The sequence below is a fragment of the Trachurus trachurus genome, assembly GCF_905171665.1.
Source record: "Trachurus trachurus genome assembly, chromosome: 2".
NCBI classification, from domain to species: domain Eukaryota; kingdom Metazoa; phylum Chordata; class Actinopteri; order Carangiformes; family Carangidae; genus Trachurus; species Trachurus trachurus.
The window spans coordinates 5,227,548-5,255,374 of NC_139914.1; the positions used below are offsets into that span (position 1 = coordinate 5,227,548).

Consider the following 27,827-nt stretch of genomic DNA (forward strand, 5'->3'; position numbering starts at 1 on the left):
ATTCACACAATACCTGGATCGCAGTTGCATTGCATGATCTGGATGGAAACCATAAAAAAAAAATCATCTCTCTTTCTTTTGGGGTGGGGGCTACGTCATGAGCATGAGCATTTATTTATTTCATTACACTTGCTGAATATTTAAACATCATTCCAGTCAATCAAATGATCATTAAAGGAGCTAAAAAAGTAGATTTAGTTTCAGACATCCTTAAACTCAGTTCAGTAGCCTATATTCTGATGTATTTATCCACATTTTCAGTTCTGCACACAGCAAAAAGTCCCAGATATGAGCAGTAAGTCATAGAGAAAACAGCAGGGATGTCAGTTTAAACTGAATAGCTGCGTATTTGATTTTTGTTTATATTGATGTTTGCTGTTTGCCTGCATGACGATCGCCCCTGGAAGTCGCATTCAGACGCTACGCACCCCGTTTACGTACCACAGAGTCACAGCAGAGCCCCCGCTCCCCGCTCCCCGCTCAAAATAAGTCATTTCTTGAATAGGCGCACAACTCAGTAGGTGCAGCCCAGTGCTGCTCAGCCCACAAACCTGTGCGGCGGTTTGAATCAGCAGGGCATCAGCGCCGACTGCGAGTCGAGAGGCTTCGCTGCCCCCTAGTGGCTGGAGATACAACAGGCAGCGAGGTTAGATAGACCAACGCCGATCTAAACTAGAAAGAAATAAAAACATGGAGCTGTCATTGCCATTGCACTGTTATTGATCCACAATGGTGGAGAAAAGTAATCTAAAATAAGAAAAAAATACACACAATGTGCAAAAGCAGAGGTCCTGCATTCAGAGCCCCACAATATAAATGTCCATTTATTTTTATTGACTATGTCTAATATAGTTGATAATATCACCCCACTGGCCTTAAATACGTATTATTCGAATGAGCCAATGTAGGGTATTTAAAGTGGAAATGTCTCTTTAGCAACAACTATAGGCGTCTGAAATGTGAAAAGAAGCCACAACTAGATTTTATGTAAGAGGTCAGAAGTCAGGTCAAAAGCTTAGAAACCACAGCTTGAGCTGTATTTTATAAACCTGTCATATGTGATAGGATTTTAATGTACAATCCTAACGGCGTCAGATGTAGCCGTAAAACTGATGACTTACCTTTACAAATGTGTGCAATTATGAGTTCCCTCTCTTATGAATCATGTCTTATGTTCTGCTCAATAAAATCTGCAAAGTGAAGACACTGTCATCCTCGCGATGTAGCGTCTTGCTCATTAAGTTGTAATGAATCCAATAATGGCATTAGATAATGTCAGTCTAAATGACAAGGAAAATAAAGATTGGCAGCATGTAACTGAAGTTCATTTGTCACATTACTTTTGTCAGTGCAAAGTAATGACAGTGCTGCAGTCACATATGTATCAAGCTATATTTTCATAAATATCAATTGAGATTCATATTCATGAAATTAGAAGCTATAATCACGATTGATGTTTCAAAATAACATTCCTGAATACAACATTTCTTCATCCCTTTTATTTGATTATTTTAAGTATAATACATAAAACAAAGAATCAATAACACAAACAATTTGTTAAGCCTGGCTACAATGGCTTTGCTGCATTTCTTTTGCAAAATGTGAGCAAAGGTTTCAGTTTAACGTTTCCTCCAAAACAAAATTTAAAAAGTACTTTATTGATGCTCAGAAACAATAAAGTTCTCATGCATGTGTAACGGCTGCCTAACGGCCTCCTGGGACGGACAACTGTTGCTATCACAGCCCTTCATGCTGTTAAGCTGACTGCTGCATGTGTATTACGCTCCCTCGTTGAGAGACCCTAGTTCAAAACTTCAGTCTGCTTCACTGGCTGTGAGCTAGCTGTGGATAAAGAACAAATAATGAATCTTAAATTTGTCCCTAACACGCAGCAGCCACATCTGTCCAGACACTACAGAGAGAAAAACAAGCATTTGTCATCGGCTGGGCCGGTTGGGGCTTAAATTGGAGTTTGCTGTAAGGGGCCCCCTTGAACGGGTGAAAGCAACTTAAGCGGAACTAAATCCCTTTTCTGACAGATGTATGGCAGATGAGTCTGTCACAGTGGCTGAAGGAAGGAGGGAGGGGTGGGCAATCGTTTCTTGGCTGGCTATAGAGAGGAGAGAGATGTTGGATGGATGGATGGATGGATGGATGGATGGATGGATGGATGGATGGATTGGGGCACTCAGTTCCATGATGGCAGGATGCAGATCTTTTGACAAAATGATGGCTGTGATTTTAGCATGTTAGCGTCTCTCTCTTTTCTGTGGCTACAAATTAGTTGGTCCACACTTGTGAAAAATCGATCTTTCAATCTCCACTAAGGCTTGTAAAAGGCTGTTTTTTAAAAATGTCTTTTAAACAATTTAAGAAAACGGATTTATAAAACTATTAGTTTGGCCTAACTGAGTTGCACTGCTCCATTGAAAGAGATGGGAATGTTGCAGGAAACATTTCTAGACTTAAACATGTTCCTCATTTTCTAGTTCCGAACTGGTTACTGTAATAAATCATTGATACCTTGCGTATTTTAACTCTCCCTTATGTCGTCAGGGTCCATTAGCTTTACAGGTATTTGGTCATTAATCAAAGTATTAAACAAGTGTCGAATGTGATTCTAATTTGTCCTCGAGGGAACATGAATGTCAGTGCCAAATTTCACAGCAATCAATCTAATGCATGTTGAGATATTTCAGCGGGGGACTGACTGACTGACTGACAAACTGACATTGCCTTTCCTAGAGTAAAATAAACACACTTATATTATTAGGGACCAAAATCCTTATTACAGTGTCATTTCCTTTGGTACCATAACTCAGAATAAGGCTCAGTCAGCTTAAACAAAGCAGCACTGGAGCAGTTCAGCCCTGACACAACAAACAAATGATCCCAAGCTCTGTGGAGGGCTCTGCAGGCATAATCAGAAAAAGAAAGAAACTGATCACTCTTACTTGACTGGAAAATGTGTATAAGCAGCAGTCGGAAACAGAGAGTAGAGCAGCAGATAACGAGGTTAGAAAGGTTTGTCTGTTCTGTTCATCTGCGCTTTGCTGCCAGATGGATGTGTATATCGCTTTTCAACTGCACTGCATTGGACTTACACTGATGCTGTGCTTTAACAAACACAGGAACATACAGTAGTGTTAGCCTTGCTCATTGACACCCACCAAGTATTTAGACAGATACTGTAGCAACACCTTAGATTTACATTAATGGTAGATTCAACATCAACCCAACCCAGCACAAAAACCCCCACAGGATATTATGGCACAACAAAATTCTTAATAAAAGCGCTAGTTACTCAAGGTCTCGATTTCACAAAGCAAAGCAGGTACAGTAGCAGCTGATGTCGTCTTTATTTACATGGTTTTTCACCAAGCCATTCAGTGCCAAAAAGAGTTATGATGGACAATGCTCCCAGCAGCAGGTGGCAGAGTGAACTACACTGTTGGAAATCCATGTGATTAAAGACGTAGTGACTCAGAGGCAACTCTTCTGCTGGAGGCATGGGTCCTTCTGTTCCTGAGTATGTCTCACCATAGTCCAACAAGTCACACATGATGTGCTACGGTGGGCTCGAGCCATAATGCCATTACGTGTGCTCATTGCTTCCAGTTTTAATTAAGTCAATGTAGAAAGAAGTACATAAAAATCAGATTCAATTCAAACATTAAAAGCCAGGTTTGGTTAGATGTAAGCTCTACAAGCAACGAGACGAAAAGAATCTTACACACATACACAAAAACATTAAGAAAAGAGACAAAACATACTCTTCATAAATTGAAAGTCAGCAACAGACTTGAGTTGTTTTTTTTTTGTTTTTTTTATAAGAGCTTAAAGCGCAGTCGTCAGAATTTCAGTGTTGTCTTTTTTTTTGCGTCAAAGCAAAGAGTTAAATTGAAAATGAAAAGTCTATTTACATGATTCTGACTCATTCTGCCTAATTTCCCCAAAAATCTTTGCAACTCAAAGGCCTGGTCACACAAACATATAAATTGGCGAAATCTGGCAGCAATATCAATACATCCCAATGAAAGTGAATTCACTTGCATTGGCAAAACGAATCCGAACAACTTAACACCACAACTTCACACACTTGGCCACTTTGACGGTGAGCGCCAGAGTTGGAAATGGAAGCAGCTAGCATGTCTCATTTGTATGAACTCATTAGAGACTCGCCTTAAAAGCTTGTTAGCTAGCCAGCATTCCCTCTTTAATAAAAAAAAAAAAAAAAAATCTTCATTGAATGAAATGGCAGACAATCCCAAGAACAACAAGCAAGAAAGAGTGAACAGATCAGTACTAAGAAAACTTAGTTTTGGTAGTTCTCTCTTGCGATCTTGGTACCAGTGTGCTCTGTCTCTTTCTGGTGTGACTAGGGCTTGTTAGTAAGTTTATTGACTTATTTTCACTATTTTCAATCAGTGTTTCTGCTTGTTGCCTTAGTTTGCACAAAGCAGCGCAGATGCTCAACTATACATCGGCTGGAACCGTGGTCATGTCACTGAATGACAGTTGCCAAACCCTCAGCTGATTTGTATGTGGCACACTCAGGCACTGCTCTCTCGACTGTGAATATTAGTTTCTTAGCTGAGTGACCCAGACTCAAAATTCAGTTATAGTACATCTATCCAATCCCAAATTTGTCTGAGTCCACCATCCACAGCTGTCCAGTCGCCCTGTACTGTATAAGTGGGCCACAGACAGTTTCTAATATTCTTGTTGGCGTGCTGCCTTTAATGATAACTTTTGAATTTTTTATGAATGAAGAAGAGCCTACATTGAAAAACTCAGAAACGGCAGCAATGATAATCTTCCAAATACATGTTTTTTCACCTCCAGGTAGCATTGATTTGGAAAATGTGGCCTGCAGCAGTAGGCTTTGAATCTTCAAGTAAAGATGTACAAAGAAACACACAAGCACTGCAATAGGACAAAGAAATCACAAAGGTTTTCTTTTTTCAAAAAAAGAGACATAAAACTAAATTATTAATGCACTTGCAGCATTAATCTCAAGGGAAGGGGTTTCTTTTACACAGAGTAGAATTAGGTACATTTTTTAAAATCCATTTTTCAAATTCAAATGTTGTATTGCAGTTTGTTTGTTTTTATAACATAAACTCAGTGCATTTCAAGCCTCCAAGATAAGAACATGAAGCGTTTAAATCGGCTCAAAATGTCCACATTAGTTCAAGTTAAAACCCTTCCTTGAGTAACAGCGATGAAGTGTGCTCTCATACTTTAAGCAGTGATTGACATACTTGGTCAATATTCAAGACAAAGAGGAGTCCATGGTTTCCTTTTGATGAGAGCGACATGCAAACTGCAGTAGAATAGATGAGAAAGAAGCAAAGCACCAACTCTCTCGTCGAAGCAGCTCCTTTGTGATCAAGCATTTTGTTGGGCCATGAAGAACAGGAAAGGGATTCTGCTGCAGCCTTGCATCCATTCAAAGTGCTTGAATTAGATAGTTGAATATAGTTTGTTTTTGTTCTTCAAGCGCAGATATTTGTTTCTTTTTTTTTCCTTTTTTTTTGTCTAGGCGGGCAGAGACCTTACAACAACTTCCTTTCCTTTTAGTCCACCCACTCTCCAATTAGGCTTAAACTTCCGCTCATAAACAAACTCTCTGTCTCCGAAAGAAAAATAAAAAAGAAGAAAAAAATAGAAGAGAGAGATTACGTTGAGGTGACAACTCCTTTCACCACCGGTTCTCTATTAAGGTACGTAGCCCAGTAGACGAGGTTGAAGGTTCCAAAGAGGACGGGGAACACTATCCGCGACATCTTGTCGATCTTACTGACGCTGTTGTAGGTCTTCTTGGGGTCCACCATCTTGGTCTCAGCGGTTCGGAGCTGCACCGACGTCGTGTTGGAGATGGTGGAGATGGACACGTCCTTGGTGAGGTTGGGGGTGTAGTTGACGCCTGCCGAGCAAACGTTGTTTGGCTTTTTCGACAGCACCATCGGGTCTCGTTTCTGCAGTGGGACAGATTACAATAAGCAGTGAATTAGTTTTAAGCCCTCTACAGATGTCGTTGTGCTGCAGTATTTCTCCCAGTGTGTCTGGCCTGAGATAATCAATGTGTTTCATCCTGTCCAGAATGATTAGTGACTTTACAGAGGTAAAACGTTTCTGGCAAAACGTTCCAGTAAAGCGTTGGCCCCTGGATAATTGAATTTCAGTCGGGGAGCAACATGATTCCCTCTGGTGAGAGGTGACAAGTTGGGGTTGTATTTATGATGTCCAGGTGCAGCTGCTAACAGACAGTTCTCCTGAGCACCCATAAAGACATTATCCAACGTTACCTGTGTAGAATTTTAAGGTGTTTTCTGCCCTTAGGTTAGTGACTAAGCTGTACCTTAGGGTGCTGAGCTTCCAGGGCCTTCTTGCCATCCCAGGCCCAGCTCCTCTTGGTGAAGTAGTTCACTGTGGCGAACTCGATGAGGGCAGAGAAGACGAAGGCGTAGCACACGGCAATGAACCAGTCCATGGCTGTAGCGTAGGCCACTTTAGGGAGGGAGTTCCTGGCACTGATGCTGAGGGTGGTCATGGTCAGCACTGTGGTCACCCCTGAGTGCAAACAACAACACTTTAAATTGAGTTTTTTTTTCTCACAAGCTGTCTGGAAACAAGTTCTACAGAAGTAGGCGCTGTAATATCTCTTAACTACCAACTACTACCAAGCACTGCTGCTCAGTGGACAACTGTTTTTACTCTCCCTGGTGTGAATGTGCACAACAGGAATATTACAGATAAATAAGCAGCCTCACTCACCAAAGACAGTTCTTGCAGGAACTGATTCTCTGTTTAGCCAAAATGACACCTGAGACAGGATTACAGTCATGAAACAGGGCATATATGTCTGGATGACAAAATATCCAATCTTCCTCTTCAGGTAAAAGTGGGCCATCATCACTGTGTACTGTCCTGAGGGGAGACAAGGAAATAAAAAGAATATGAAGTTAGACAGCGACAATGCACAAGGTGAGTGGTAAGATGTTTTCTAATGAGATATCTGCTTTAAGCCGAGTCTCAGTGGGGTAAATATTGTTTGGACATAGAGCCATAGAGTGTGAATGTGTAATTTGATCGCATCACAGCACAAAATATATTTGTTCTCCCACATGGAACAACAAAACCTTACTTTTTATGACCTAATACTAAAATGGTCTTAAATCGCTCAATGAAATTCACTCAATCACTGAATAAAACAGGCACAAAAATGGTCATAAACTCTTCTCCCTCAGCTAATGTAGCTCTCTTCATTCCTGCTATTTCAGTAATTAAATAATCAGAGATAGTGGAAACTGCCGAACAGAAAGCAGCGGAGGTGGAACAGTTAAAAATGAAGCTGGGATAAAGAGGGCATTTCATATTCAGTTGAACGTGACGACAACGAGGTCCATTATTAAACTGAAAAATGAGCGCAAAGCTGTATTAATTATTGCGAGAATGTGACAATAGATTATTATGCGGTTAATGTCTTGCAAGTCAACAATGGAGCGATGGCAGTTGGAGGTAAATCCAGAGACAGGCGAAGCATAGGGCCAGAGAGATAGAAAGAGAGGGGACACAATATTCAGTTAAACAAGCGAAGATTGCATTTGAGGCTTTAAAAAATCCCCTCGCCAGCAGCAGTGTGCGACTGCAGGCGCTGGTAAACTATGAAAAATCCAATGACTATATTCCACACACTAGAGCACATGTACACAAGCTCTCTCTTCTCTCTCTCTCTCTCTCTCTCTCTCTCTCCCTCAAACACACACACACACACACACACACACAGAGTAATACACAAGGCTTTCTCCAGGCAAAATCGGATTTTTGTACCTCCCTAATCCCTGGTTACAATCTGCATCCTGCCATCAGTGAGAGAAAGAGAGGGAGTAGAGGGAGGGGAGGAGGGAGGAGGAGGGGTGGAGGGTGAGTGAGGCTTCCTGTCCTGGGATCCTCGCAGAGCTCTAAGCCACGCCTCCTCCGCCCTGCCAATCCAGGCGCTGACATGCACACACACACACACACACAGAGGCAGAAACACACATGAAGCATGATCTCTAACTGCTGACGGCCACCACACACACACACACACACACACACACACACACTCCTAAGCCACGGAGAGGGACACTCCCGCCACTGCTGCTGCTATACTCACTGGTGGGATGGAGGGGGGGTGACCGTGTGGACATTTTCTACCATTTCCTCTTCTTTAATGTTGCTTTTCTGTGGTCTGGCAGCTGTTTGGGTGGAATAATGATCAAAGATTGGTTGGTGGGACCGGCTGGAGTACGAAGGGAAGAAGGACGTGCATCGACTGACGGCAGCAGCCTGAACGTGAGGTAGAGTAGGAGTAGAGCGCTTCTTCTGCTGAGGGCAACCCACCACCACACTGAAGAAGACCCATCGACGTCAGCTTCTGCCATGTCTCGGTCAGGAGATCCCCAACTGCTCTAGTTCCTCCTGCGACCCCATCACCTGGGCCCTCTGACGCCCTCATGACTCCAGGCCGTCTGGCTCACAGCTACCCCGTCGACTTCTACTGCTGTCGGAAACGTCCGGACACATCCAGGCGCTGCCGACCTGGGACACCCCAGGGTCACCTTTGCCCTTGATGCATGGATCCCGACAGGACTGGGGGCAGAGGAATGAGGAGGAACATGTTCCCCTGGTGGATCTTACTGCTTTTCTCCCAGGGATTTGTATTTTCCATCGTCCGAGGGGAACTTCCGTTCATGTCAGAGAACAATGCTGCCATGCTGGTCAACTGGTGAGTAGGAAAACTACACTTTCTGCCTCTGACTTGATTGATTTACCTCTGGGAATATGTTCAGTTGTTTGCAAAGATGGCAGAAAGGTACTAATCCAAAGGATGCCATCCTCACAAGTCTCTAGATAGAAACATATCTACTTTTAGAGTCAGGGAGATATTTTAGGAAAGATACTGCTGCCAAAGACACAAGTCACGTCCTTCAAGATGTTTGGTTCTTAAAAAAACAACTAGTAGTCTAATCTCCTCCTTCATGTTCTATAATAGGAGTGTTGTCAAAGATTATATGTGCTAACGAGAGGCTCTTGACCTCAAAACCATCCATTATTTTAAGCTACAGAGCCATGTACGCAAGGTTTCTAGATCAACGTTCAGTATCACTATGAATTTGACCCATTGAAGAGACGACAACGTCCACTGTTTTTGTTGGTTGAGGCCTTGCATCCGGAGCCATGAGACGAGTTGTTAGTGCTGGGAGTAACGACACGAGAAAGGCCAGACAATCATTAATTGACTGCTGTTTTGAATCTCAGGTTTACAAGTGCTTCATTACTTTGTCTAGACTCAATAACACAGCAGGCGACTGTCAGACTTCTTTTAATCAAGTGGAGAAACAGCAGTTAACTCCAGGTGACGGCTCGCTCCTGTCTCCCCTTTTATCAGAGCAAAGACAAATCTCTTGGCCTTCGCTCCTAATGCACCTGTTTTGGCTTTGTTTATCGTCCTTAATGTTAACATTTTTTTTCTTCTATTTTTTTGGAAACCCATCCATGGTCACTGTGTCGGCAAATGGGGGAGCTACTGGCTCTTTAAACAGACAGGGAAATGAAACCAGAACAGCTGTCAGAAGGTGTTGCTTGAGTTGTTAAAAAAAAAAAAAAAAAACTGCTTCAGGTTGTGGTTTATCCACGGGTGTGAATCTGTTTTCACATCCTTGATTAAACTTCACCTGCATCCGAGGTGATGATATTTCATTTTTCGGCATGTTAATATGAAGACTGTAGGGTCTAAATTCTGCTCTAGCACATCTGGAAGTGTCATATTTGGTGTGTGGAGTGAGACAGCCAAAGACATACAAAGCGTAAATTAACCTACTGGACTGGATGTGACCCCCCGAGCCCAAAACTCATCAGCAATCTCCACCACTGATTTGGACGGTTTCCAGACAGAAGCTTTGAGCGGCATGAATGATGATTTACTGCCTTTAGTCCTTCGGCTAAATGGAATTCTCAGATAATGTTTAGCATTTTGTTGTAATAAGTCAGAACACCAGATGGCGGTTTGATAAGTTAGGACAAACAAGGTGATGTCAAGTAAACTGTCTGACATAAAAATAGGCACAAACTGACCTCGGGGGTTGATTAAATGCGGAAACAAAAAGCAGCAAATTATTATTTTTTTTTTACAAGAAGGAAGTTGTAGTTGTTGTTGTCATGAAACACTGTCAGAGGAAACTAGAAATAGTGGAATGATGTTGTGCTTTTTAGCTTCTTATTTTGAAACGGAGCACGATTGAATGTTTTTAATGGTTTTATGGTCACTACGAGCGCTATAGAGCAATATCTCTGCGTGCAGGTCGCCATTCTGCTTTCTTATTGTGCACCTGCCACTAGGTTCACAGGTCAGCTGTGGTGCTACCAAACAGTTTGTGATGAGACAATATACTTCAAGAAGTGGAGCACAGAGCAAACATGGATTTATAATGCATGATTGGAAGTATAAAAAACAGCTTTGCAAGTGTTTTATGGTGAGAAAATGAACACATGAGTGAGTTAACATAACAAAACCCTCCACAGGGAAGCTTTAATTTAAGTATAGTCTTAATCAATTTTGTGATTAAACTGCTTGATTAAGGATTTGATCACAGGAAGGCAGTCTTGCATCGTTTTTACTTAACACTTTCAGACTGGCTTTGGGTTCTGCGGTGCTTTTTTGACTACGTTTGAACGTAAATATATATTTCCTGTCCCTAGTGTGAAAAAAAAAAGATACAGTAGTAGCTACTCGGCCTCTCAGCCAGCCTTTAAATAATAAATAACTGGTCTAGGAATTGGCCAAACTGGTCAAAAAGTCACCTGATAAACCATCCAATGAGTTAACCTGCAAATTCAGCCCCTAAGCTGAGAGGCTTTGTGTGCAGTGCCGGCACCAACAAACCCATTTAACCCTGCAGTTACTAAACCACTGAGTCAGCCAGCACAGGGACGGTTGCTGTTGTGGTGCGTGGATAGAAAAGAGGGGAAATCCACACTTTTAATAATGATTCTACTAGAAACTGGAGGGAAGTGTAATACAGTTCCGTTTTACATAAGAGTATTAAGCAGATGCCTTTCAACGCCCCCACCCCCACTAACCCCCACGTGTCAGAGCGAGGCTGTCCAATTCCAACAGACAAACAGACACACACACACACACATTTCTTCTTGTATCTCTGTGAGGTCCTAAATTAAAACCTCAAATACTTCATAAAGTAAATCAGTTGTTTTTAATTAGGACTGTGTATTATCCTGTAACATGAGCTCTGGTGTTTACCAGCTTTGAACCAAACACACAGCCCAGAATTAACCCTGAATTAACCGGGTCATTGTGCTCGCCATCACTTTGTCAGGTTTTTAACCATCATTGCGAGGGCAGGTGTACTCACAGAGATAAATGTACAAGAGCACATACACACCAACACACAGATACACTCAGCGACAGCCAACCAACCAATCCCTCGCTGATCTGTGATGTCATCTTCTTATGCAAAAGCTGATGGGTGGTTGGATGGGGGGGGATTAACCCTAGGTCTCAGGTCTCTATCTAGCTCCATGTGTGTGTGTGGACTGTGCATGTGTCTGCGTATAAGTGCGTGTGTGTGTATGTGCGCGCATGGGCTCATGCGGGGATAAGTGTTGTTTGACAGGGCGGTCCGGGCCTGTAGACAGCTGGTTGTGTGAGGGATAGGCTACTCTCCTCCACTAGCCTCCACTCATTGACTCTGATCTCCTGATAATGTTTCCCACATTTACTCTGTGCCTTGCACGCCCATCTCTCCTCACAGCGTTTATCTTTTCTAATCTAGAATTAGTTACATCACATTATTTGGTATTACACTTATCATGCATCACATAAAGTATTAAATTACTCATGGAAAAAGTATAAGGATGAGAGTAGTGGTACGTAGAAGAGGTTTCTTTAGTTAAAAATAACAAATAGGGCCTGTTGTGCAGCAGCTGAGTCGACCTGATGAACCCGTTACTTGCTGCATCTGATGAGTGAGTCAGTGGAGTAGACGTTTTTAAAAAATGCAGTGCAATCATTGTCCTGTGAAATTATTCTTAACATTTTCTATTATATAATATGAATCATATCATGTTTAAAAAAGATTAAAAGGTCAGGCATTATTTTTTTATGTATTTTCTGAAAAACAAAAAACCCCTTCAAAGGTCAAAACTAACAATGTGGCTCATAGTCTCTCATTACTTCTCTATCCTGTTTGTAGGACAAGCTCGTTAGTTAAAAATGAAAAAGCAACATTAAAAGAGCTTCTTAGATTCAGGCATACTGTCACTCAGACACGAGTACACAGTGTTTTTGTTGGGAACTATTTCCAGCAGTGGATTAATTTGCAGGAGGACGAGGACTACCTGCAGTTCTAAGTTTGTGAATGTGGGAGTGACTCAAAATAAACTATCGTGGCCGACTGCGCCTGATCAGCCAAGTTCAAACTTAGCCCATTTACAACTTAGCTAAATGTGTTTACTAAGCAGGAATAAACCACTGCACAGGGCTCCAGAATAACTTTATTTTACTAGGAGCACAGTGGCCCCTCACTTGAAATTTTAGGAGCACAAGCAGAAAAATTAGGAGCGCTCACCACCTAAATCAACTTGCTAAGCAAATATTAGTTTCACCAGAAAAAATGGCAAATTTACTGGTTGCACATGTGCAAGTAGATCAAAAATGTAATTGCACTGTCACAAAATTTAGGGGCAAAATACTCCCAATCCCAGATGTAGTACAACTAGTTCACCCTGACTACAAAGACAATACTTCTATGGCCGGATTAATTCAATATTGGTCTTCACAATATCAGGAATATAGTATCCAGCCTTCACCTTTTAACTACGCTGACACAAATCATATTCTCTCACCGCATAAGCAATAATGGATGATGTTGCATTAGCATTACCCCGCTGACAGTGAATAATATTTGGATTAGACTATGTTGGCCTATAACTGTATGGACTGGATGTTCCTACATTCAGAACATGTATTGTTTCACGCAGGTCTAATCTGATACAGTATAAACCCAGTTGTCCTATTTTATTATCTAGTATATGCTGCAGTTTTATTTTACGATGTCTGTGTGCTGGGATTCAAACTCTCTCTCCAGCACGTTACCTATTCTTCCTTTTTCTTGCATCACTCGTGCTTTTGGAAGTTATGAAAAGATTTTGACGCTTTGGGATTAAGTTGAACTCCCACTACATTTATATCTGTGATTGTTTCATTGATCCTCTAATTTTTACATTACTACTACTACTTCAACCATCACAGCATCTATGTTACTATTAGCACTAGCTACCGTACGCTCACAAACTCTAAACAGCCCACACACCTCTGCTTGTGTGTATGTCCTCTGTGCCGGCAGTTTGCCCAATTAGATGATACTGGTTGAGTCTGGAGCCGTCCTCTGCCACCACCACGGACTTGGCAGCTCCCTGAGTCCAAGTATAGACCACCTCTGACACTGGATAGGCATCTGAGAGAGACAGAGAAGGATGTTAGGCCCGTTCATTTTCAATATATGAACATCCAAAATGCATATTAACGTATTAGAGGAAGCTTCAACGCCGTCATCAATCATACTGTCTGTGTGTGGCTGCCCATGTGTGCAAGTGTGTGTATTTGACTGAGTGCTGATGCACTGTCTTTCTAGCACTTTTTGATTAGACTGCAGGCTTAAGGCCAAAAACAGATTTTTTTTTCTTGCAGGCCTGTCTGTATGTGTGTGTGTGTGTGTGTGTGTGTGTGTGTGTGTGTGTGTGTGTGTGTGTGTGTGTGTGTGTGTGTGTGTGTGTGTGGACAGGCGGGGTGGATATTTGAGTGTATTTTTGTTTAAACCACACTTCTGGGTCAGAGGTGAGCTCCACAGTCAGCAGGAGACTGAGTCAGATTAACCATAATGTGTTGCATCACACTTGTGATGAAAATCTGAGCACAAACTCAGAGGCCTCTCTTGGTATTTCATTTGTTCATGTTGAACTGCAGCACAAACACTGGACATTGATCCACTGTGCGTTTGCTCCCTTGTTTGGGCTGGAATATAAAAATGAATCCAAATCTTTTACCTTTCTGATGCCATGATGTGCATCAGTTCTTTTTTTTTTTTTTATCTAAAGACGATAATTTATTCACTTTTGACTCATTTTCTGTCACAGGTTTTGACGTCATTTCTTGTAGGTCACTGAAAAGCTATTAGTGATTGAGTCAGCTTAAAAAATATTGATGAAGATCAAAATATATTAGGAAGCAAAAACCAGACTGAGGGGGGGAAATAATGAGACAGGACGAGAGCTGCATCAGCCCACTTAGTGTGGATGCTCAAGCTCAATTGATATTCTATTTCTTTAGTTTTTATTTTGATGTTCTCTAAAGGCTAAAATGTCATACTGGGGATACAAAGTGGCTGTGATTTCTTCTGCAGTGACAAACACTGCTTTTAGGAGTTTAAAGAAAAACAACAGCAACACTTAATGATTTGCACACTGCAACTGGCAAACTGTGAACTGTGAAGACGATTACGTACATTAGGTATCTATGATCAGAACACAGGTGAGGCCACTGCGTTCAAATATAGAGACGTTTACTTACTTACTTATTTAGCTGACTGTCAAAACCATGAATTAAACCCTTGGCTTGTGTAATGGGGCTGGGGCGTTGCCTGTATCTGTCCAGCAGATAACATCGTAGGTTGAGTATTTCCACTGCAGGTGTTCACTTGGCAGCTGGACACTGCTGTACAATAAATGTAGTCTTTAAATTTGGGCACTGTCAGGGCAAAGACCAGGACCTTAATTGGAGGGTAGTTAGATTGGAATAAGGGATTATTGGTGAATTTCATTACGCAAAGGAAGAGCTAAAGACTTTGGCAGGCAGGGGGGAGCACCTGTGCCAACTTTTTGACAGTTCACACTTAATGCTTTGCTGCTCCCGCCTTGTGTATGAGGCGAAGGGGAGCAACAACTCAGCCAAACTCATCACTTACTAAACAGCTGGTCTTTGCACTCTGAGTGAAGCTACTGCAGAGCACAAAATGTTGTTATATAGTCAACATTCAGGCAATAATTAGATTTCCTCTATATATGAACTTTTCCACATAGTTTAGATTGAAGGCTACAGCAGCACGAAACACGTAAGTGAATTAACAGTGTGTTTATCTGTTGTTATCATTAGCACATTTATATATATAAAGTAGTAGATGAGGAAATTCAAATTATGAGTCATCCTCGCCCTTATGACCCTTTAAGTGATGAGGATGCTTTTTGCTTTGGACAGAGTTGTTTTAGAGGTAAATGCAGAGACTGCTTGCTGAAAAACTGTCCCCGACGGGAATGTGCATCAGCGGTTTTGCATGAATTTGCCTCTAAAACAACTCTGTCTAGTAACGTTCTGTTATTGTCTCATAGCGTGGTGAATGTGCAGGTCACAACTTGTCCACCAGAGCGTTTTGGAGTTGTTGGATTGTGTATTTGATGAGTTTGATGAGGGAAACCAAGAAATCCCCTGAGCCTCCGTAGCGTAGCTCTGAGCAGCTCGCGGCTCTGCTCCGCCGTTCTAAAAACAACATGCACCGACAATTAAAAGTAACAAACCTACTCCTAAAACTATAGGGATTATGGCAATGGGCCAATTTGCCAAAATGTTGAACTATCCCTTTATGTTATTTAGCATAAGTGCACATTCAAAATCATTTTGCAGGACTTTTGTTTCAAAACAGGTCCACTGCAAACAGGAAAGACTCAGCTGGAGACAGTATTTTCAAAGAATTCCTGGGAGGTAGAGTAATATGAGCTTGATTATCCGGCTACAGATAAAGGTCTGCCAGCAATCACTGTCAGTTCAAGCTGTTAGAAAGACTCTTCTGTCCACCCCTGAAATCAAGGAGCTATTAATCGAAAAATTATATTAAAAGAAAGTCTTTATGGTAATTCTTGCATCCTAATCACTGCACACTACATGTGCCAAGAAATACTGGGAAGCTTGGCATAGCAACGGTAACTAAGGGACTGGGATTCATGAGAAATGGTCAGTTCTCTCTTGTGACTGCAAAAGGGCGCTTGTCAGAAAAGCATAAACATAGGTTGTTGAACCAAGGGTGTAATCTGCCTTGAGTCGAGTACAGTCTTGAGAAAAGTGCATCTTATCTGCTCCAAATTCAGTGTGTATGTGTGTGTGTGCGTGTGGAGTATCTAAGAATTAGGTTGAGTCTTTGGTTTTAGAGCTGCTTCAGTCCTCTCTTTGATAAGGAGCCTGCACTGGTGGTGCGTACAGTAGTTGTTGAGTATTGAGTAGATATACAGTACTGATCCTGAAGGTTCATTCATGTTCCTCAGACTCTCATATGAAAGGCTTGGAGAAGTGATTCACAGAGTACAGTATGTTCACCAGAGCAACCAGATGACTCACTGGACCACAGTTTATTTTCCCTGTTGCTCAGGGAACCAGGTTCTGTGCACCTCACACACCGCCATCTGCATCTTTATGCACTGATTTGGTTTAACAAGCAATTTGTGCACAGCCGCCTCCCTATGAACGAGAGCTGGCGATGGTGGTAATCATGTGGTCATTTTCCAGACACTGGTTTTCTTTAGCAGCTCTTCTCCTGACGTTGCTTTCAACCTGTTGCTTTTTTTTCTTCTTTTTTTATTGCAGATTTTATTTGATTGTCACACTAGTTGTCATTGTTTCCAGTCACTGAGTTGTACAGCTGTTGTGTCTAACGCACCTGCAGTTCTCTAAAGTTCACTACTGCCCCTCTGCAAACTTGACAGTTACTGCATGTTGCTGTTATTGAAACGACTCAGCTGGTATTTTGGTAAAATAAGAAAATGCAGCCTTGGTTTCTTAAAAAAAAGAAGAAAAAAAAGCATCTCAAATTAAATGCTACAAATAACTGGTCTCAGTTTTAACTAAATACTATAACATACTGTATTACACTAACTGTGTAGTGTGTATTGCAGAATTATATGGCTGAATACCAGCAGCTAAATTAGGACAGGTACCAGAAGCCAGAATAAGGGATTAGTTGCCCTTTACCTGGAGCAACTTCAGAGCAGACTTCCCTGCTTTAATTGCACAATAAATAACTATTCTGTCACCAATGGGTGGAAGCTATTAGCTACAGAAGATGGATATAACTGCAAATTCTGTGCAACATGCTATCTTATTCAAATGGCAGAATATTGATTAAAAACTTAAGCAACTCATTCTGTCCAGCAAAGCCATGCAGGGGGAGATTTGGTGGCTTATTTTTTTTTTTTACATGGGGGATTAATTTTGCCCATTTTTCATTACACCAGGTGTTGTATCCTTTTCATGATAGTGGAAGTGCAGCAGTGTCATGGAGGTTTAGTATGTACAGCGTCAGGCCCCCTGAGGACATGGGCTAAACCAGGAGGAGGCGAGGTCAGACAAAGAGGCTCAGCTCGTCTCAGAGCATCTGGAGGAAAAACAATGAAAGCAAAGATCTTCCGTACACTAGGATGCTTCACCTTAAAAAAAATGCAGGGTTGCCCTCAACACATTATTCCTATTATACACTTACACCTCTCACCTGCAGGGCACTGCACCCGGCGATTAGGTTAGAGTTTGCAATGGGAAGGCCCAGCAGCTCTTTACACTATAATTGGATTGCAGTCAAGTGTGCTTCTCTTATATAGTGAGTGTGGGTGGACCGAGTCTCACAGAAATCTGGGGATAAGAGCCTCATCCCTTTAGCCCAAGAGGCTCCCAAGGTGTGGCATTTGGCCAGATCTGTCTTTAAATACCCCCAGGGCCACTCAAGTTTCTATACATGTCCTCACTGGTAGGACACACAGACGAGCCATCCTGTTAAGAGGGCATTGGGGAAAACCCTTCCGTTCAACGGCCTAATTAAGTGCAACTTCCTTCTTTTACTAAGTTTTTAATACCTGCTGCAGTGGAGGAGCAAATACATAAACATACATTAACATAAAATACAGTCGCGCATAGTTTACAGTTAAGTTCTTCTTACTGTTTGTCATATTATTTGTTGGAATGTGACTTTTGAGAGGTGGCTGCTCTTCAGTTAAAGTTGCATAGTCTTACTTTAAAAGTGAACTTGACAATCAGGAATTAGACGTAAATGGAGCAAACTCAGCACTCCAGATAACGACTCTGCCGAAAAGAAGCAATGCATTAATTACCCAATACGGCCCCAAAAATAATCTGTCATTGTTCTCCAAATCTAGATCAGACTTTTATATGACTTGCTTCATTCAAGTGAAAACTACTACTGCACAGTCTATCGTAATAGCTGGTGTTATAAAATTTCATTTTAAAATACACATGACTTTACTTACAACTGCCAAACTTCAGAGGGCAGGCGTGTGCGTCCATGGGGAAATCCTCCAGCTGCATGGGGCACTCTGCTGATATGGTCAATCTAAGACAAAATACACAATGTTCATTAACAATCTAATCTTACGCTTTGATATCGTAATTAACACATTGTTAGACAATTCATATTACTGTCTTACTTCCTTTTTCATTCCCTGTTTAACAATTTCACATTTCAGTGAGCATGTAGACCTCTTGTTCAAGGTACAGTATAATTACTGGAACAGCTACAATTGCTGGATCAAGTAAATTACAGGGTACCAAAAACAATTAGACGAAAGGTTGTGACTTGTTTTTACAGTAATTACTATTAAGCCATCCTCCTTTTTTGTAGATTCTGTGATGTGATCACAGCATTAGGTTAAAAACAGGTAGAAACCCAACTAAGTTGTGTTTTTCATATTGGTTCCAGTTTGTGACAAGCAGCTGTAATTTATGGCTCTGGTAATGGTTATTGAATAATTTACTAATGCTTTCTAGATCAGTTGTAAGCCATTAATACGAACAAATTTTGGGTTGCCAGGTTGTGGGAAATCCTCCTTCAGCACCACGCTTTGCATGTTTTTTTTTTACCCATTTGAATACATTATTGACTTGTACACCTGCAGACTTCTATGTGCCCTTTTGCAAGCTGTCGATATGTGTGCAACAGTCAATAAGGTCAATGTAAAATGTAACCGTATTATTTGATGTTGTGGTACAGTTTCATACTTAACATTTTTTTCAGGGCTGCATTTCTCTCAATCAGTAACTCCAGCATTATAGTGACAATACTGCCACCTGGTGGTCTGTTTAAATCATCTCTATAAAACAGAAGGACCATGGGACAAACTCTCATCCTTTTCTATCCTGTTCTGGACGGTCTTAATCTCTAGATGAACCTTATATCAGTTGCTGAGGTTTAATCTGTCTTTTGCCTTTATTTTTGTATTGAATTAATCACACGACTGATGAGCCTGTTTCACAAACATAACAACAGACTCTCAAATCTCTGTTTCTGTCCTGCTATTGTTCTATTTGCCATAAAGCTTCCTCTCTGTGCCCTAAAAGAACCGTAATATTAAAGAGCTTGGGCACACAAATCATACATACACATCGTAATTGTTTTGTTTTTTTTAGCGATCTGGCCCAGATTGAATCAACCCCCTCTGGGTATTCTTGCCTCTTGCATGATGATAAATACTAATACAGTGATATGATGATGTGGATTCAGTGAACCTAATGGACTGCATTAAGGAAAATTAAGTGGTGTGGAAACCAGTGCACAGAAAATCGCACAGGTCTCTCTTGCATCGGCTTTTGTTTTCTGCTTTAAGCACCCAGGCATGTGAGCAGTCCTAACATTAGTTACACAATGAGGTAAATGATTGTTTATACTATAGTCTTGATGAAAACCAAATCCTTTTGGGACGTGTGTTTTTATGCTCCAAAACCTCCTGCATACAATATGTATCTCAGGCAGGAGGTTTCCCAATTATATCATGAAGGTGCATGAAGCATAACAAAGTGGGGTAAGACCCTATGGAGACGACTGTTTTGGGGCTCAGCTTGCTTTCCACATCAGTGCAGGATTATTCAATTGCATTATTGTCGAAAACAGCTGAAGGAGTTAGTACAGAGGACAGGAAAGAGTGTCTTTGGGATAAATAAATGAGCACATGGCTGTTGGCTGTTCTCATTATTCATGTGGCCTTGCCCCATTAGGAATAATGCCTGTAAATATAGAGCTGCTGTTAATTTTGGGTGTATACTGATCTGGGCCAGTCCTTTTAAAATCAGAATCTATGTACCTCATTGCCATTGTGATTTACATATCGGGGTAAAATAGTAAATTACCATAACTTCTGTTGTTCTGTTAGCCTGTAGTCAGGTAATAAAAGCCCAGGAACAGACCAGCATATAGGCGTCCTATAGGGGAAATACTAAGAGGCTCCGATTTTTTGTTAAAGGCCTTACATGCAAATTTAAGACTGGACCAACATAATAGACCAGAGTGAAGTATCTTTGTTGAAGCAGCTGCAGGAGTTGTGATTATTGTAATATACTCAAACTGACACTGTCATAGTCCTTGAACTGCAGCTATTCACTATGCTATAACTCAAAGCATCGTAGCATGTTCCACCATCTTGATAGAGGCTCACCAGTGTACTGTATAGGAACAACATGGATGTGAATGGCAACGATAAAGCTGTATGTTGCCAGTATATTCAGCTATAATGGGCCGCCATCAAGAAGACGGTGTGCATTAAGATTGCATAGTGATGATGTGAAAAGGAGCATTTTATGAATTATCCATCGAGACAAATGCATGAAAATTTGCTCTTTAAAAACCGACCTCTCCTCTGCGGATGGTTTTAAAACGTGTCGGCGCCGCAACAACATTTAGTTGAGAAGAAAGGGGGGTTTTCATTGATACCCATACATGATATAAGGGAGTGTGTTGGTGTGTGTTAGCGGATTTAATGTTTGTAATGTGCACTGACATATTGTTCATGTAGCAGTGTGTCCTTGTGCATTGTCTGTGTGGATCCCATGGGGATGCGAACATGTGGCGCTTTAGAAAGGATGGTGTAAGATGTGAAAAATGTGTACAGTATGTGCACGCCAATTAGTGTTTCTACTCTACTGAGCATGAATGTGTAAACCCAGTGTGCAGTACCGCTGCTGGAAAGTATATTTACCTAAGTGCTCATTTGAAGTATTTGTGCTTTATTTGAATTTCCATCTTATGTTCCATCTCCACTATCATTTAGATGGATAGGATATGCAGACTGCAGATTAAGATCTTATATACTGTACATTTGTTAGACGTGAAATATTTCCTTTATATTAGATTTATTAAATACTTAAATACTTCTCAATGTACTCATTTAGGAGAAGAAAAACGTTGCTGGTTTTTGCAGTTTTCATTAGTATTTCTACAAATAAATCAGTGCAGCCTGTTGGTCTCAATCAACGAGGAAGTAAAGGTCAAGAAAACACGAGAGATCAGTAGATAGATGGCTTAATACAAAAAGACTTAATTGTGCATTTAATTGCTTTTTCTCGCCATAACAAGTGTTTTCTTGTAAAGAACAGCTAACATGTAGTACACATACTGTACACGTGGGCGGGAAAAGAAACCTCCACTGTGGAGTTAGTTTGCTGTAACCTGCAAGTACCCAGATGGCCTGTGTGTGTGTGTGTATGTGTGTGTGTGTGAGTGTGTGTTTATGTAGCAAATTTCATCAGGGCTGTCTGTGGTTAAGCCGTGCTGATAATGACAAACACAGTACTGTAACAATCAGACGATTAAAAGCAACCTACTACTGCTTGGTTTCTACTGTGGCAGGAAATCTGATGCCATTTTTAGATTATGGACACACTCACTCTGTCTCTCTCTATTGTTCAAGTCAAACACACACACGTATGCATCTTAGCATTCAGATATGAAGACATGTACTGTATGCATAGATTTCCATAAAATTACTCACATGAAAATGAACGTGCACACACATGTTCAGGCAATCCCTCGCTTGTTAAGCCTTGAGGTCAAAGTTCACCGTCACTACAACTGATTAACATGCTTGACACCCCGGTGTACAGTGTGGGTCCATGTGTGCGTTTTGTGCTTGTGACAAAGTGGTGACTATAAATACGTTCTTCTTTGGATATGTATATATGTCAGGACGGATAATCTGCCCTGGATCCGGCATCATTCTCCCTCTGGGTGGGACTGGTATCAGATAGAGTGCTCTCATCCGTGATACAGTCACTCTTAAGTCCTGCAGCTACAGTAACTCCTGAGGATAAGCACAGAATTATTCTAATTCTCTGGCCCAAAGGTCACAGTGAGTCCTGGTGCTTACACACACGTTCAACTTAAGAAGAAATAATAATTACGGGTACTCTTTAAAGGCTCATTTCCCAGTTTTAGATGCAGAGTGTTTGGTATTTTTTGTTTAAATACTGGTGGTTTAGTTTTTAGTGATCGCCATCTGGAGTGCATTGTTGGCCTATTTTTCTCTCTCTCTCTCTCTCTCTTTTTTTTTTTTAATTTACCACTACATTACTGCCAAAAACTAGAGTTCACAATAAGGCTGCTTTCCATAATAGATGATCTCCCTCTGCAATATTTTCGAAAAAAAAAAGAAAAACACTTTCATAGAGCCATGTCACTGGTCTTTACATTAAAACAGTGAAGTGATCAACAACCAAAATGTATTAGAAGTATTGGGAATAATAATATCAGAAAGAATGCAGGTAGTTCAAGAAACATTTATTTTTATTTAATATTCCCTTTGCTCTTGTTGCAAAGTGTTATTTTTTCTCTAAGAGAAATGAAATGCCTGTGATTGACCACTGGGTGTCACTGTTTCCATGCAGCCAGACTCCCACACAGGGTCTCTATCCCTGTGTTTTCAAAGCTGTATTGTGTTTAGAGTTGGTCTTGCTCCCTGTGTTCTATATTTTCTGTGCTATTATTATCCAACATATGTAATAACATAAACATAATTATATAAATGCAAGTTGTTTTCATTTTAGCATTACAAATAGGAAAAATTGCACCTTGAAACTTAGTACTGTTTAGCCCAATACTGTATCCAATAAGAAACGTGAATGAGATTTCCAATGAATCTAGTGCCAATAGCCTCAGTCAACAAAGGGTCTGTACTTTACATTTGACGCAGACTTCTTACCCATAGTTCATAGCTCATGGTAAAAGAAGACGACCAACAGATGTGTTATGGCCTACCTCATAGTGTAAAGCAAAGTGCCGTCGTCCTTCAGCCTCAGCAGCTTGTTGGGCGTGGTCATGTTGTGAGCAATCGACTTCTTTCCGTTAAGGAAAAAGGTATCGGGGGTCCAGATGTTGCTGGCCAGCAGGTTGTTTAACGGCAGCATCTCCATGGGCCCTTTGAAGCACAGGCGCTCGTCCTTCCAGCTCTGACGGAAGAACACGTCTATGGTGTATTCCTGATAGACAAACCCAAAAAGACAATGAGCATTCGTGTTGCACAATGCACATTCAGCTTAAAATAGCAGAGAGAGCTAACTTTTTGGACCCAGAAGCCATGTAATGCGATGCCAGTAGACTTCATGCTGCTCTCATGTTTACCAGTCTGCCTGCTCTGTGATCAGTTAATACCAAAGGATGCTGAAGGCGAAAGATCCTGCTCCGACGGGAGTGTGTGCTGCGTTTTAAGAGATGGTTGTCATTTTCACTCTTCAGCCTCAGAACATCGCTTGCTGTGGTGTTGCTTCACCCAAAATAAGAATTCAAAGTTATATGGAGGCTTAGTCTTGGTTTCCTGACTCTATTGCAACATCATTTTCTCTCATAGGACTGTCATACTTTAATGGATCTTTTTCTCCTAATGGAGCTTTAAAGGCCTATTTAGGGTTACAAAGATAATAAGTGCGTTGAGAAACAAAGGCTAATTCATCTTCTTTAGAGTCGAGTGTCAATCAGCAGAATATGGTCCAACCCTGAGCTTTCTATTACAGTGGTTTCTTCCTTATTTCTTCATAAGAAGCTTTTATAGATATGATGATCAAACGTTGTACTGTAGAAATCCATCATAAATTTGCTCATGTGTGAAATATCGACGTGAAAAACAAATGGCCAAGAAACAAATACAATACTCCATCCCACAGAATAATGATGCTGTTAGCAGACTGACATGCGCTTTTATGGACCGCAGAACCATTCAAGTCTCTTGGCACATTTCATCAATCAATCGTGCTCCTCTGTCGATACCTTTTTTCAAGTCAATTATAGGAAAGTGGCAAGTTTGATCACTGCTGTGTCAAAGTGTGCCAGGGATATGGCAGGGTTTAATAGAAGATTTAATGCAAGAGAAGACTTAATGCATTTTGCCATCCAGGTGGAACTTTATAGTTCATAAGAGAATGAATTAATTGAGAGACGAATCATTTGGAACAAGTTGGAAGGGCCCTGCCACGTTGCATTAAATCTTAAAAGTTGAAGTCATCCACACTCATTTCATTTACACCGAACTAAAAAGAGCCAATTTTCAAAGACACAACTAGGACATGAGTGTACTTCCAAGGAACAGCAAGTGCAGCAGCGTCAGTCTCATGAAATGTAAATATGTGTTTTCAATCTAAAAATACCGATAGTAGTCTGGACGGGCTTTGGAGACGTGTGTGTTTGTCCAGCTTAGTCAATCTCTGTCTGTGTTTGCTGCAGATCTACTCACCATCTCCGTGTCAGACACCGGGCCAAAGCTGGTGACGAAAATATTCGTCTTGATCTCCGTGACATTTTCTGTTGAGAGAGCACAGGGGGAAATGTATGAGGAGAGGGGAGCTCAGACAGAGGCAGAGAAGCACATTATAATGTGTTGGGTGTTTTTCTTCAATCAATCAGCTATCTGCAAGTTTGTGTCATCCTCAGATATTTGGACAATCTTCCATGGCACAGCTAAATTAATATTTTTTCAATTTTTCTTAGTATTTGAAACGCTCAGTGGTGTTTTTCCTAGGGCTGCAATTACTTTCCACATTGATCAGTTGTTTAGTCTTTAAAACATTCACAGCAATTCTCCACTGCCCAAGGTAACATCATCCAACCAACAGTCTAAAACCAAAAGTTATTCAGGAAACAATCATATTCAGAGCAGTTGAGAATACATTTTCCTGAACAAACCCTGTCTTGCTCAGCGTTTCCATGAATTTCTCTCCCGACACATTTCCTCTAAACATGTTGCGAAAATAGGTAGCACCTTTATTTCTGTCGTTTGTTGTGGCGAAAGCCGACAAAATCTCCCCTGTGCTTGTTCAATTTGGTTCCGGTGAGCTGGGGATTGGTTGTGCCATGGAGAGCGGCTTGTTGAATGCCGAATAAAGGCCTGAATGTTTTTTCTGGTATGTATTTATAGGCCCTCTTGTCAAGGGTAGCAACCGTTACCAGGATGCGAGAGCAGGCCTTTGCCATGACACATCAGGGGATTGAAAAAAGCTACGTTTCCACCTTTTATTGGACAAGTGCTGTACATACATGGGGGGAAATGTGAAATTAGGGCCAATGTCATGAGAATAAAATAAAGCATATTATTTGAATGAATGTACCAAGTGCTCTGCTGTTGACAAAAGAGCCAGAGAGTGAGTCACTGATGGCAAAAATGACAAAAAATGGAAACCTTTCATTTCAATAGCCCCTTTAGAAAAAGTCTCCATCTTTGAATGGCAGTTCGTCGGCACTCAAGGTTATCTCCTGTTGCCACGGTGAGGAGCGTGAATAAAACGCCACAGCAGTGAATTCAGGCTTGAGATATTGGAGATGGCTTGATTGATTTACTCCCTCAGCAACATGACGGTGTACGTGGAGAGGCGGCGTGCATTCATTCGCGGTCCCTCAGAGGGAAAACGCGGCAGCATCTGACAACAACATGTGTGTGTTCACCTTAGCTGACATGAGCGCAACTTTCACATCTGCTCTCACAGTTTCTACCCCTGTAATCTGTCAGTTTCCCAGCAATTTCTCCATGAATCAGTGCGTGAAATCGCGGCAGGAAATGGGGCCTCTTGTAAGAGACTGAGAGGTTAGCGGGTTAGGTTAGCACACCGACTGTGGCATTATGATATTAAAATTTAAAATGACTCTTGTTTTCAAATAAGAGGGCTCTGAATGTTAGATCCCCAGAGAAATAAGAAATGAAACGGTGTCCGAAGCGAACCTCCGAGCCCCGGCCGGAGCCTGTTGTCATAACCGTCAAGGAGCCCGTCCAGGATCCTGGTGAACACGGTGCTGTTGTCGTTGGCGGCCGCCTCCTTCTGAGCCTCGGAGGACAGGCAGAGGCTAGGAGAGGAGAGGAGAGGAAGGAAATGAGGAGAAACAACATCTTGGCATTAACCAAATACAGCAGGACGTCACGCATGACGTGGTTATTGTGATTAATTAGCTCGCCGCATTAAGGACACTCTTGTTGTGATTAATTATTGAACATAAGTGCTGCTTACAACTACCAGTAGAGATAATTAAGATTGTGACACGTGATCCAAATATAAACAAATGAGTTCCCCCTCTAAATATGTCAACAACCAGGGCATTGTGTCTGCAAGGATGAGTGCATCCTTTGTGGCTAGAAAATGGGGGAAATTACTCTCTTTTTTTTGTACAGAGAACATTGTGTTCATGCAGAAGTAGTACAAGAGAGCGAGACAGGCACAAAGGTTAGGTTTTGGATTTGAACATGGGATCTAAAGGCCATTGATCTAGTCTGATGAGAGTGACTATTCCAGTGATTTACTGACAGCATTGCCAGAGATCCCTTTTTTTTTCTTCCTTTCTTGCTTTTCCTGAGTGCAGGACAGCCACTTAGGCAGTGCTGTAAGCAGAGTGCAGCTTGGATATGCAATCAATCACAACTGGGAGGGCAGAGCTGGCAGGAGTCCTCAGTATAAAAGAAAAAAATATGAATATCCCAGAGTTTCATTTGTTAAATTGCAGATGGAGCAATCAAAAACATTGACAACACTACTGAGTGTAGCTGAAAATATAACCTGTGATTCAATACTATTAAATCAATGACAGCTTTAAGACATTTCACTTTTATAATAAGTCCACCGATGCAGTTTAAGGAGATTCATTTTATAGATAAACAGCACTGACGTCCGGTAACTACTTGGCTTCAAAATGCTTTAATCAACTGTTTGAAATTATAAGATTGGTTTACCTATTTTGGCACCCACCACACAGGAGCAGCAGGGAAAGCACGAGCCTCGCCATGACTGAAATTCTGCTCACTTTGTTGTTGAGAGCTGTGACACACATCCAGACAAAGACAAAAAAAAGAGGAAGAATTTTGCATTACTAAATATCAGATCCACTGTTAAAACAGTGTCTAAGGTCTAAGGATCCCAAAAAGGCAGCTCAACTCACAAAGAAACTCTTCACCCCACTGCATACACAGACAGGCAGACTATTACAGGAATCACTAAATCAAGCTGTGGGACAATCTCTGCTCACTGAGGCTGCAACTGTTTAACATCCGAAACATCTCCATCACCGGCTCCACAGACATTACACAGGCTGGGAGTCCACAGCACAAAGAAAAAGGCATATGGCTAAATCAGGAAATTGTTTTCTGCAGTATGATCCCCATTGTGTAAAGCGCATTACAATTCAAACGGGCCAACCCCCTTCTCCTCTGCTCTCCTCTTCTCTTCTCTCCTCCACCATCACCTTTTCCCACTCTCTCCATCACCAAAAACATGAAACTCATTCTCATCCATTCTTATAAATAGCCATCCATGTATGACTTGTAATAACAAAGCCAGAGGATTTAGAGGGGGGAAAGGGGGGGCTACCTGAATGCAGATCCATCACCACCAAGATTTTTTTTTTTTTTTTTTACCTTTTTCCCCCCAAACAGCAACCGGAGGCTAGGAGGGATGTGGGGGTCTCCGTCGGTGGTGCTGA

The 27,827-nt window shown here is 41.4% G+C and overlaps 2 protein-coding genes across 2 annotated transcripts in view; one reads left to right on the forward strand and one right to left on the reverse strand.

Moving 5' to 3' along the window:
* Window positions 1-5,681: 5,681 nt before the first annotated feature.
* Window positions 5,682-27,731, reverse strand: LOC311000384 (gamma-aminobutyric acid receptor subunit alpha-5-like; the record flags this gene model as incomplete). Its single annotated transcript, XM_083991075.1, has 10 exons — window positions 5,682-5,981; window positions 6,365-6,576; window positions 6,781-6,933; window positions 13,377-13,520; window positions 18,364-18,446; window positions 23,136-23,356; window positions 24,604-24,671; window positions 26,083-26,204; window positions 27,082-27,166; window positions 27,716-27,731. 10 exons carry the CDS (start codon window positions 27,729-27,731, stop codon window positions 5,682-5,684), a joined length of 1,404 nt encoding a protein of 467 aa, XP_083847201.1.
* LOC311000372 (gamma-aminobutyric acid receptor subunit beta-3-like) overlaps window positions 8,622-27,827 on the forward strand; it is a gene marked incomplete at both ends in the record, with an annotated part of 70,626 nt that continues 51,420 nt past the window's right edge. Inside the window, one exon of the mRNA XM_083991056.1 lies at window positions 8,622-8,773. Within this exon, the coding sequence (XP_083847182.1) occupies window positions 8,622-8,773 (152 nt within the window). The remainder of the gene's footprint in view (window positions 8,774-27,827) is intronic.